The sequence below is a fragment of the Typopeltis vanoorti genome, chromosome 21 (genome assembly GCF_054136105.1).
Source record: "Typopeltis vanoorti isolate ZY-2024b chromosome 21, IOZ_Tvanoo_1.0, whole genome shotgun sequence".
Classification (NCBI taxonomy): Eukaryota; Metazoa; Arthropoda; class Arachnida; order Uropygi; family Thelyphonidae; genus Typopeltis; species Typopeltis vanoorti.
The window spans coordinates 22,635,749-22,649,373 of record NC_143569.1 but is presented as its reverse complement, the minus strand read 5'-3'; the positions used below and the strand labels follow the sequence as shown (position 1 = coordinate 22,649,373).

General features: G+C 34.6%; 1 protein-coding gene across 1 annotated transcript in view; it reads right to left on the bottom strand.

The window, feature by feature from the left end:
* The window catches only part of LOC150094671 (exosome complex component MTR3-like), a 177,495-nt gene that overhangs the window by 68,542 nt on the left and 95,328 nt on the right, over nucleotides 1-13,625 (bottom strand). Inside the window, exon 7 of the mRNA XM_090411435.1 lies at nucleotides 7,028-7,113. Within this exon, the coding sequence (XP_090267561.1) occupies nucleotides 7,028-7,113 (86 nt within the window). The remainder of the gene's footprint in view (nucleotides 1-7,027; nucleotides 7,114-13,625) is intronic.

The window sequence follows — 13,625 nt, the reverse complement described above, 5'->3', positions numbered from 1 at the left end:
AAGTTAAAATATTTCAGATCATTACTTAGTAGTCTCTAAATAGAAATAATAGCAAAATGAAGAAAGGAAGAAAATAAGAAAAAACAACAAACAGAACAAGTATACAAAGTTATCTATTACAAGAAGAAAGCATTACAATGTTATATCAATCACAATTAACAGATTTCCTAAAAGAAGTCCAAATGAGCAAAAATATACAAAACTTAATAGAGGTCATTCATAAAGCAGCCTCTGAAGCACTTGGAAAGAAAAATAAAATATTAAAAAGAAAACATCAAAAATCTAGAACACAGATATAGAAAATGCAATAAAAGAAAAACAAATGGCATACAAATCACTCCTTCAAAAACATGCAAAACAAAAGAAATATAGCTAAAACGTAGTACAGAAAGCTCGTCAAAATTCTTGGAACAGATTTATTAATAAAATAGAAAACATACGTGGAAGACAAAACACAGCCTACAAAATATTAAAGAAATTAAACAACGAAGAAAGAGATACAGCACAAATCAACATAATACAAGAAAACAATGGATAAGAAATTATGGTATGACCCAAATTTAATAACAAAATAAAAATAAAGAAATCAGTACTGATTTTGAGCCAATAAAATTGGAAGAACTTAAAGAAGCAATAAAGATATCAAAAAATAGAAAATCAACCGGATTAGATGGCATAAATATCAAGCTTTGGAAATATGGTAGAGAATATTTACATCACAGGTCATTAATCTTAACATTAATAAATAACTGTTTTAGGAAATGAGAGGTTCCATCAGAATGGTTAAAAGCTAAGGTTATATCTACATTTAAGAAAGGAGACGATGATGATTGTGGAAATTACAGAGGAATAAGTATATTAAATACAGGTTACAAAATTTACAGGAAAATCCTGAATAAAGACTAAGAAATATTGCAAACAATCTACTGTCAGAAGAACAACATCGCTTCAGACATGGAATATCATGTATAGATAATATTTACGTGTTAAAACAAATTATTCAAAAAAGATGAGAATTTAATTTTGACTTGTACAGCCTTTGTAGATTATGAGAAAGCTTTTGATAAAATACGCAGAGAAAAACTATGGAATATAATGAAAAAACAAGGATATACATTACATTTGATACAAGCCATAAAAAGTTTATATAGAGATTCAAAAATAGTTACAATTAATTAATAAATTAACAGAAGAGAATGAAATAAATCAGGATCTCAGAGAGGGATGTAGCTCATCTCCAACTCTATTCAATATATATATTGATCAGATTATTAAAATATGGAAAATAACAATAAAACAAGGTATCCAGTTAACTAGAACTGTTATCAATACAATGATGTATGCAGATGGTCAGATTATTCAAAAACCAGTTTAGAAATAAAACAAAATAAGCCAACAATATAATTTAAAAATTTCACAAAAGAAAACATAACTCATGGCATTTAAAGGTCAAGATCATGTTAGATCAAAAATAGTTAATAGAACAGATAACATAGTTTAATTATTTAGGCTGCATAATAACATATCTAAAAGATAAAAATAAAGATGAAAAAATAAAAAAATTTCAGAAAATCTGTGGAACTACATTAGCAAAACTTAAAATTTAAATTTTAAGTTTTTTTAACATAAATTTTAAAATGACACCAAATAAAAAAAGACAAGAAACTCGATTAAAATTTTACAATGTAATGGCCACTACCACTCTATTATATGGTTCAGAAACATGGACTTTTAAAAAAGAAAGATGAAAGTAAAGTACAAGCTGTAGAGATGAGATTTTTAAGAGTAATAAAAGGATGCACAAAATTGGACCATATAAGAAATAAAGACGTCAGAAAAGAACTAGACATCCATAACACAAGATGTGGATAGATATAGACCAAAGGGAAAGAGTTAAAGAGAAAGACTAGCAGCAAGATGGAAACCAGTGAAGCTGGAAGAAGAAAATGCCTAATCCTTGAACAGAAGGAGATATTAAACTTAGATCTTTGCTTTATGCAAATGATGTACTCCTAAACACATCCAGTTCAAGCCTCCAGGATTCTCTGACTAAACTGCCAAATAGCTGTAACAAATTTAGCATGAAAATTAGTAACAAAAAGTCCAAAACTATGAAAATAGGAGAGAACATGGAAAACTTCACCTGCATTCTGCAAGCAGAATATTTCAGATCTTTAGGCACAGTTTTATGGAAGATGGAAAATTAAATCTTGAAATAGACAACTGAATAAGCAAAGTTGGTATGGAGGGGAGCCAGTTGAAGAGATTTATATGGAATAAGAGAAATTATTTGAAACACTAAACTAGCAGTATATAAGACAGTGCTCAAACCAGTTTTATGTTATGGATCTGAGATTTGGGTTAGAAATAAAGTACTTGATCCTAAGATTAGAGAACAGATATCAGAGTACTTAGAAAAATTAGATGGTATCTGAACTGATGGCATTAATGGCAAAATCATAATAAAAATGAAAACATTAGGAATGAACTTGACTTGTGTGAGGAGGGCTAATCTAAAGTGGTATGGTCACTTAAATATAATGGGAGAGGAAAGGTTAGCAAAACAGATGTCTGATGCCAAGATGGCAAGGAGAAAAACCCAGAGGAAGACCAAGGTCTAGGTGGACTGATTCAGCGAGAAGTGCTTTAAAAGAATGAAATGTCTGATATAACAATATTGGAGTGCTGACAATACACTACATTTCGAAAAATTATGGAGACAACTACCGTGTTAGAGTAAAAAACTTTAGTTTAATATAAACCAAAATCACTTGACGTTTCGACCTTCATATCAAGGTCATCATCTGGAGCATACACAATATATACAGAGAAACAAGCTGCACTACAATCTACATGGTTTGCTCAAGTTACTGACCAACCGTTACTACAATTATTGGTCTGACCTCTGGTGTGAAAAAAAACAACCCAAAAAACTTTACTACATCAAAGCTAGAGTCCTATTATTATTATTATTATTATCTATTAGGTTACAAAACTAAATTGGGCTGGAGAACAACATGTTTATCATCATCATCATCATCATCATCAAATTCCTGCCATGTATTCTCAAGGGGTGTACAGGACATGATAGTACTACATGAAAAAAATTACATCATTACTAACTTCCTATCTACAATTTTCCTCCAAATTAGTCTGTTACTTGTCAATACTAAAACATTATCAGATTTTATATTGTTATCGTCTAAGGCACTTTGTACCGTATCAATCCACCTATATCTTGGTCTTCTTCTGGGTCGTTTGCTGCAAACCTGGCAGAGAACACTTGTTTTGCTAATCTTTCCTCTCCCATTCTATTTAAGTGACCATACCATCTGAGATTAGCTCTGCTAACGCATTCCTGGATGCTGACAATGTCAAGTTCTTTCCTAATATCCTCATTTTTAATATGATACTGCCATTGATGCCATCTGGTCATGGTTATAATCTTACTCAGGACTCTCATATCTGTGGTCTCTAGTCTTTGGTCAAGTGTTTTACTTCTGACCCAGCTCTCAGATTCATAAGTTAAAACTGGTTTGAATACTGTCTTGTATATGGCTAATTTAGTGTTTTGACTAATTTCTCACTTATTCCATATGAATTTATTCAATTGACTTCCCACCATACCAGCTTTGATGATTCTGTTGTCTATTTCTATATTCAATTTACCATCTTCACTAAAAATTGAGCATAAGTCGGTGAAATGTTTTTGTTCCACAGGTTCTCCATTCATAACACAGTTGACATTTTCAATGATTCTGCCTATTTTCATTATCTTTGTCTTTGTATTACTGACCTTCATACCATATCTATTACAACAGCCATTCAATTTAGTCAGAGAATCATGCAGACTTGTAGCGGATTTATTTAGAAGTATAACATCATCTGCATAAAGCAAAGAGCTGACATTAACATCTGCAATTTTGATATCATGTTTAATACCACTTTCCTTCATAATGTGATCCATATAGATAATGAATAACAGAGGGGATAATGTACATCCTTGTCTCACACCAGATTTAACATTAAACCTCCTTCAATTCTAACTGCTGACTTACAACTCACATAAAGTCTAAGTATTGCTTGATATAATGCCCCATTGACACCATATAACTGCAGCGTATTGAATAGCTTCTCTCCTGGCACCTTGTCATATGCCTTTTCCAAATCGACAAAACTTAAATACAGATCTTTGTTATATTCCCATGCTTTCTCGACTATTTGTCGTAAAGTGAAGATCTGATCCCGACAGCCTCTATTTGGCCTGAATCCAGCTTGTTCTTCACCAAGCTTTTCTTCCACACTTCTTCTCAACCGTTTCTCAAGTATACTTGCATATATCTTACCAGGAACACTCAGTAGGGATATACCTCTGTAATTCTCACATTCAGTTTTATTTCCCTTTTTATATATGGGTACTATGAGAGCTCTACTCCAATCATCGGGAATTCATCCCTCTGTCCAGGCATTCTGAACAATGCAGTGCAGTCACTGTAAGACTTTTATACCACCATACTTCAGCATTTCTGGTCGAATATCATCTACTCCTGCTGCCTTTCCACATTTCAAGCCTTTGATTTTTTTTTTTCTACTTCAAGTATGGATATGTATTCCTGACTGCATGCCTGTTCAGTGTTTTTTTTTTTTTTTTTTTTATCACTGTGCTGTCATCACTGCTTGTTTCATTTAGCAATTTTTCAGTAAGTAATGAAGTATGGAGTAAGTAATTACTCCATACTTCAAGGATATCTTTTTCTCCCATTTTCATGTCACCTATATCATCTCTAACTCCTTTTACAGCATTCTTTCCTCCATTCCTAAGCTACTTCAACAACCTCCAGAATATTTTGCCACCTTCTTGATATTTATTTTCTATATTCTTGCCAAAGTCCTCCCATGACTTTTGTTTAGCTAGTTTTACAGTGGTTAGCATTTTTGCATTTCTCTCTATATTCTCTAAGATCACAAGCTGACTTGTTTGACAGGAACTTTTGATATGCTTTCTTCTTTTCCTTCACTGCCTCTTTAACTTCCTGTGTCCACCAGGGAATTCTGATTTTTTTATCCTTGCAGACAACCTCACCACATGCCTCTCTGGCAGAATCAATCAATGTTTTCTTCAGAGTTTGCTTTTGATATGCTTTCTTCTTTTCCTTCACTGCCTCTTTAACTTCCTGTGTCCACCAGGGAATTCTGATTTTTTTATCCTTGCAGACAACCTCACCACATGCCTCTCTGGCAGAATCAATCAATGTTTTCTTCAGAGTTTGCCACTGAATCTCCAAGATTTGATTCCTGTTTCAAACTCTTTCACATTTTCTTCAATAATCTTTGTGTATTTTAGTCTACAGTTCACATCTGAGAGCTGCTCAACTTTTATTCGCTTTAAAACTTTCTTACATGTTATTCTTTTCAATATGAAATTTAATTTTATCCTGCTCAAGACTAAATAGTGTTCACTTCCAATTTCAAATACTCTGTACACTCTGGTGTCCTGCACCAGGGAGAAAACATCACTCTCAAGAATAATATAGTCAATGAGACTTTTCTTATTCCTAGCCACTTCTCTCCATGTGAATTTGTGCACATTTTTATGTTGGAACATGGTGTTAGTAATAACCAGTCCATGTCCTGAGCAGAAATCCAACAGATATTTGCCATTATTATTAGCTTTGCTCTTTTCTCCAAATTTTCCCAAAATATTTTTGTATGTCTCACAATCATTTCCTACTCTGCTATTTAGATCCCCAACAAGGATCAACTTTTCCTTTTTCATTGTGTCAGTTGCTTTTTCTAAAGCCTCAAAAAATTCCTCCACTTCTACCTTAGTAGAACCTTCTGTGGGACCATAGGCACAAATAAGTCTCATTGTCCAGTTCCCCATTCTCATATTTGCCCACATTACTCTACTTGAGACTGACTGCCATTCAAGAAGATTAGCCTCGTATTTTGTGTTGAATACTATGGCTACTCCTTTTTTTCCTTGATTGTCATTGCCTGAATATAACATCCTGTATTTATTGCTCAGAAAGATCTCACCAGTTTTGGTTTTTTTTGTTTCAGTCACCCCTATTATATCGATCTGGTACTTATCTAATTCCTCAGCTAGCTTCATTTCTTTGCCATTCAGGCTTCTTACATTGATAGTACCGATCTTTAACTCTGGTGATGTTGTTGGGGTTTGTTTTCAGGTTTGTTCCAGTAGCTGACTTTTCACTATTCGCCCTGGTTCCCTGGTGAATAACGGGGGCCTTGTTTAACCGGGCGATGCCCCAGCCGGCATGAAATTTTGTCATGTTGTACCATCATTTTTTATTTTGGTTTAACCAATAAGAATACAATTTGGTCGGCTAAATCCCAAATTGCCAGCCATCCTCATTCGTTCAGTATCCAAGTAGATACCCAACAGGGTGCACCACGAGAAGGTGAGGATTGGACATTAGGTTAGAAGCCCTGGTGGGTTCTCCGCATTCCTTTAAAGGCTATGTGGAGGTCTCCTCTCAGTTATACAGCTTTTACTTTTAAGCACCCCCCAACATGTTTATATATTCAAAATGTATTCTGATCACCGTGTAAGCATGAAAGAAAGTAATAGACTAATTTGGAGGAAAATTGTTGATAGGAGATTATTAATAATGTAAACTTAATCATGTAGTCTGAACATCCCTTGAGGGTACATATCATGATGGTGATGATGATGGATTCTTTCCATTTTTGTATCTTTCATGTGTCATTCTTTGAGCTTTTCAATTTATCATTTATTCTTAGAAGAAGACTGTAATGTCACTATTTAAAAAAAAGTTAAAACAATAAATATATTACATCTTAGTATTTTTATACTAAAGAGAGAGAGAGAGAGAGAAAAATAGAAATTATATTATGATTCATGATAAAATGTTATGCAACTGTAACACTGCAGCAGGTGGGTATTAGCAAAATCAGTCAAGTTTAATGTCATCTCTCAAAGTCTCATCCACGATGCTAGTATTTTTATATTATAGATAGATAATTGATGTAAGGTGCTTACCAGACTAGATGCTATTACCACATCATACATCTCAATCCCAGCATCGCACAGAGCGGCTCCTGCACATGTAATACTTCCTGCTAAAGCTAGATAAAATAAATAAGAGCATTTTGTCTTTAAGTTATTTTTTTAAAGCAAAAGAGCAACATATGTAGCTAAAAATAACAATACTTTATGATATTTTATCACAAAATTTCCCCATTAAAAACATCAGAAAGAAAACATATATTTTAAGAATCAAGTGGAAATATTCAACTGTATATAAGCAGGTCTGGGGGGGGGGAGTATGTTGTGCTCATGTGAATTTTATTAGAACAATATCCTTCCTTTCTAATAAACAACTAAACAATAAACAAATCTGGGATTAGGTGAATATGGTTGTCACAAACTGAATATATTTTCAATTCTTGTCAAATTAACATAAATTAATGAATAAGCATAATGTTTATTTTTGCAATCAGAATTCGTTTTTAAAATTATTCTTTATACATACGAAAATTATTTTAAAAATCATTCTTTGCTGCTCTTATTTGTTTAAGATAATCTATGTTTGGACTGGTATTAAAGCTTATGTGCTCTTTTAAACTTACAGCACAGAGAAACAATAAAATACAAGTTTATTGGATCCTACATTTTGTCTTTGTCACAGAAACATTGTCAGGAATACAATCTTAAAATTCTAAAAGCATACACACAAAGACACTTAATAAGTGGGGGAGAAATAGACTAAAAGCCTGAAGTCCTATGATGATTGTCCTCTATGAGTGCTGTTGGCTAGCCATAGCTGTTGGGTGGGAGACATAAGAATTCGTTTCCCAATTCTCAGGAAGTTTAACACAACCATATTTATTAAGATTAGGCTGATTTAATAAATCTGGGTGGGAGCTATTATGCATCATTGCAACAAATATGAACTTGAAATACTTCTTAGAATCAGCAACAGGTTTGTTAATTAATGGCTGTGTTAAATCTCCCAACATTTGAGAAACTTGAATTATTAGGCCTCTTGTCCAACAGCTAAGGCTAGCCAATAGCATACATAGAGGACAATCCTCATAAGACTTTAGGCTTTTAGTATAGCTTTTTACACTTATTGTTTTGAGTATTTTTGTGTGTGCTTTTACAATTTTAAGATTGTATCCCTGACAATCACTCTGTGGCAGGAGGCAAAATATACCATTCAATAAACTTGTATGTTATTGTTTCTTTGTGTTTTATTCATTCTGTAAAACATAATAATAAATATCAATGTTTATTCTTCATTTAAAAACTATTCTATCATTTGCATAAATTAATTAATGTAGATAATGATAATGTGTACTATGGAAATGGAGATTTCCATTTCACACCATAAACTTTCATTTGCTGTTATTTTATTAAATGCTTAAAGAGGGAAAGAAGATTTCTAAATAAATTGCTGACTTTCTTCTCTAATGCTATCAGCTTTTCATGCCAATTTCCATTTGTATGTGCATATTCCTCGTTAAGTCGTTAGCATTCTATATTCTAAAGAAGTAGTTTTTTTTTGTCATTCTTATTTCCTTTTTCTCATCATCATCAAATTCCTGATATATACCGCCAAGGGGGGTGTACAGGATATGATAGTACTACATGAAAAATTTACATCATTACTAACTTCCTACCTACAATTTTCCTCCAAATCAGGCTGTTACTTGTCAAGACTCCAATATTATCAGGTCTTATATTTCTGTCTTCTAAGGCACTTTTTACTGTATCAATCCACCTATATCTTGGTCTTCCTCTGAGTCTTTTTCCTGCCAATCTCGCAGAGAACACTTGTTTTGCTAATCTTTCCTTTTCCATTCTGCTTAAGGGACCAGACCACCTGAGATTAGTTCTGCTAATGCATTCCTGGATGCTGACAATGTTAAGTTCTTTCCCAATATACTCATTTTTAATATGATATTGCCATTGATGCCATCTGTTCATGCCTCTAATCTTTCTCAGGACTCTCATATCTGCAGTCTCTAGTCTTTGGTCAAGTGATTTACTTCTAACCCAGCTCTCAGATCCATAAGTTAAAATTGGTTTGAACACTGTCTTGTATACAGCTAATTTAGTGTTTTGCCTAATTTCTCTCTTATTCCATATAAATTTATTCTGTTGACTTTCTACCATACCAGCTTTATTGTCTACTTCCATATTTAATTTACCATCTTCACTAAAAATCAGGCTTAAGTAGCTGAAATGTTTTTATTGTTCTATAGGTGCTCTATTCACAATGCAGTTGATATTTTCAATGTTTCTGCCTATTTTCATTGTCTTCGTATTTTTAATGCTGACCTTCATACCATATCTATTACAACATTTATTCAATTTAGTCAGGGAATCTTGCAGACTTGTAGCGGATTTATTTAGAAGTATAACATCATCTGCATTAAAGCAAAGAGCTGAGATTAACTCCTCCAATTTTGATATCAGGTTTAATACAAGCTTCCTTCATAATGTGATTCATATAGATAATGAAAAGGAGAGGGGATAATGTACATACTTGTCTGACACTTGATTTAACATTAAACCATCTTCCTGTACTTCAATCAATTCTAACTGCTGACTTACAGTTCAAATAAAGACTAATTATTGCATGATATAATGTCCCATGGACACCATATGCGCTTTGAATAGCTTCTCTCTTGGCACCTTGTCATATGCCTTTTCCAGATAAACAAAACTTATATACAGATGTTTCTTATATTCCCATGATTTTTGAACTATTTGTCGTAAAGTGAAAATCTGATCCTGGCAGCCTCTATTTGACCTGAATCTAGATCATCTTTCACAATCCTTCTAAACCATTTCTCAAGTATACTTGCACAGATCTTACCAGGAATACCCAGTAATGAAATACCTCTGTAATTCTCACATTCAGTTTTATTTCCCTTTTTATATATGGGTACTATGAAAGCTCTACTCCGATCATCTGGAATTTGTCCCTCTGTCCAGGCCTTCTGAACTCTGCAGTGCATCCACTGTAAGACTTTTATACTTCCATTTCTGGTTGAATATCATCTACTCCTGCTGCTTTTCCAAATTTCAGGCTTTTGATGGCTTTTTCTACTTCAAGTATGGATAAGTATTCCTGACTGCATGCCTGGTCAGTGTTTTTTACCACTGTGCTGTCATCACTGCTTGCTTCAATTTAGCAATTTTTCAAAGAAATTAATTCATACTTCGAGGATATCTTTTTCTCCTATTTTCATGTCACCATTATCATCTCTAATTCCTTTTACAGCACTCTTTCCTCCATTTCTGAGCTTCTTCAACAAATCCTTCCTCCAGAATATCTTGCCACCTCTTGATATTTGTTTTCTGTGTTCTTACCAAATTCATCCCATGACTTTTGTTTAGCTAGTTTTACACAGTGTTTAGCTTTCTTGCATTTGTCTCTTTATTCTCTAAGAGCACAAGCTGACTTATTTGTCAGGAACTTTTGATATGCTTTCTTCTTTTCCTTCACTGCTTCTATGTCTGCACGGTTAGCCTAGTGGCTTTGCGCTTCACAACGATATGCCTGGGGAAGGAGCGTCCTAGGTTCGATTCCAGCCAAGGACGTGAAGAGCTCAGGTTTTCTTCCTCAGCCACAGCCAAGTTAACCATTCTTGGGCGTGGACAGCAGGGTTTTTCCGCCAGTTTATCTGGTGTTTTTCATCCCGAAAGCAGGCAAACCGGTCCGAGGATACACACGATTATAGTCAGGAATACTGATCCAGCCATGGGTGTGATTCATCAGCCTATGATGTTTCCGGAGCCTGGAGAAAATTTGGGGGGAGTAGATGGTAACGTGAATGCAGTATCATCACATGGAATTTATTTATTTTTACTGCTTCTTTAACTTCCTGTGTCCGCCATGGAGTTCTGATTTTTCTGTACTAGCAGACAACCTCAACCACATGACTCTGGCTGAATCAATCAATGTTTTCTTCAGGATTTGCCACTGATTATCCATGGTTTGGTTCCTGTTTTCAAATTCTTTAATTTTTTCTTGAATAATGTTTGTGTATTTTAGTCTACAGTTCACATCTGAGAGCTGCTCAACTTTTATCGCTTTAAAACTTTCTTACCTGTTCTTCTTTTCAGTATGAAATTCAATTTTATCCTGCTAAGACTAAATGTTGATCACTTCCAATTTGAAATCCTCTGTATACTCTGATGTCCTGCATCAGGGAGAAAATATCACTAGCAACAATAACATAGTCAATGAGACTTTTTATTCCTTGCCTCTTCTCTCCATGTAAATTTGTGCATATGCTTATGTTGGAACATTGTATTAGTAATAACCAGTCTATGTCCTGAGCAGAACTCCAACAGGTATTTGCCATTATTATTAGCTTTGCTCTTTTTTCCAAATTTTCTCAAAATATTTTTGTATGTCTCACAATCATTTCCTACTCTGCTATTTAGATCCCCAACAAGGACCAATTTTTCCTTTTTCATTGTGTCAGTTGCTTTCTCTAAAGCCTCAAAAAAATTCCTCCACTTCTATCTTAGTAGAACCTTCTGTGGGACCATAGGCACAAATAAGTCTCATTGTCCAGTTCCCCATTCTGATGTTTGCCCACATCACTATACTTGAGACTGCCTGCCATTCAAGAAGATTAGCCTCGTATTTATTGTTGATTACTATGGCTACTCCTTCTTTTCCTTGATTGTCATTGCCTGAATATAACATTTTGTATTTATTGCTCAGAAGGATCTCACCAGTTTTTGTCTTTTTTGTTTCAGTTGCCCCTATTATGTCATTCTTGTACTTATCCAATTCCTCAGCTAGCTCTATTTCTTTGCCATTCAGGCTTTTTATGTTAATAGTACCGATCTTGAACTCTGGTGATGTTGAGTAGTGGTATGTTTTCAGATTTGTTCCAGTAGCTGACTTTTTGCTGTTCACCCTGGTTCCCTGGCGAAATCAACGGGGGGTCTTGTTTAACCGGGCTACGCCCCAGCCGGCATGAAATTTTGTCATGTTGTACCATCATTTTGCATTTTGGTTTAAATCAATAAGAATACAATTTGGTTGGCTAAATCCCTAATTGTCAGCCCATCCTCATCCATTCAGTATCCAGGTAGATACCTAAACAGAGTGCACCACGAGAAGGTGAGGATTGGACATTAAGTCAGAAGCCCTGGTCGGTTCTCTGCATTCCTTTGAAGGTTATGTGGAGGTCTCCTCTGATCCTTACGCACCCCTTTTCCTTTTTCTTTATTCGTTATTTATTTGCATTAAGAGAACAATTCTCACTAACAGTACTACAGTTAGCAACCATTAGTGGATAAATGAACATAAAAAAAAAATAGAGAAAACTCTGTTCTGCTTTGGAAAGAAGCAACGACCCCTCCCCCATGGGAAAGGTGCATCGTGTCATGTGTCACATGTTTGTAGCAGGTATAAAATGGAGGAATACGATGCTCCAAAAACAGTGTAACTGTGTTTGGGTGAAATGGTTGCGAGAAGGGAACTGATGGAGTTTGAAAGAAGCAGTGTGACAGGATGCCATGTTGCATGCCTACAGTTCTGGAAATTGTTGACAAATTAGGCCATCCCAAGTCTACAATCAGTGATACCATACTGAGATGGAAGAGCAATCAGTCAACTGCAATTTTTACTAACAGTAGACAACCCACCCACCACGCTTACTGAACATGACCATAGGATGCTACGAAGGTTAATATATAAATCTCAGCCATCCAATTTTCTGTCTCCTGTTCCTCTCACGATTAAACAATGCCTGACAAAACCTTTACCCAGAAAATTGACACAATTGAAAAAAAACTGCAAGCAATTCACAATCAGCATCTCGTAGCTAACATGCTACTGCAGACAATGCCAACAAGCATTATGACCTCATTGCCTCATCAGTTCAAAATGCCACTGAGGCAGTGGCATTTTGAACTGATGAGGCAATGAGGTGCATCTTGTATAATGTAACAGGTGCATCTTGTATAATGTAATCATTCTGAATTTCCATTTGAAAACTGATGCAATGTTAAATGACAACATTTGAAAACTCACTGAACAATGTAACTTTGACCTTAAGAAAATTCAGGGACCAAGATTACACAGAGAGACAGAATAAACATCCTGCACTTAATAAAAGTGACTTGTAATATCCAGACAAGCAGTGATGTGTCATGACAAATGCAACACACCGAAGAGAAATGTCAAAGTGAAGATGAAGCATTAACAATTATAAATAGGGATACTAGTAAGAAAATCAAACTGCAAATAACCAGCATAGAAATCTGATCTAACACTGCATAGGAAAAATGAGGAACATATGTGGTCAACAGCAAACTTAACAGAACCTTCCAGATCCCTTTCACAAATATACACTGTCTCAGTTCTAACCTTAATGATATTCACTTCCAAAACTGCAACACACTCTTTAACTACTTTCACCTCAGAGGTGAGGCCTGTGCATATGTTCGCTCCAATATATGCCAAAGAGAGTATTCAACCTATAATCTCCTAATTTTCACCTTCTTTGGCTAAAAAATCACAATCTCATTCTACCAAATTCACATGCTGTATCTACCACCCTGCTAATGTCAACAACCTCTCCAAACTCTTCATTCATCTTTC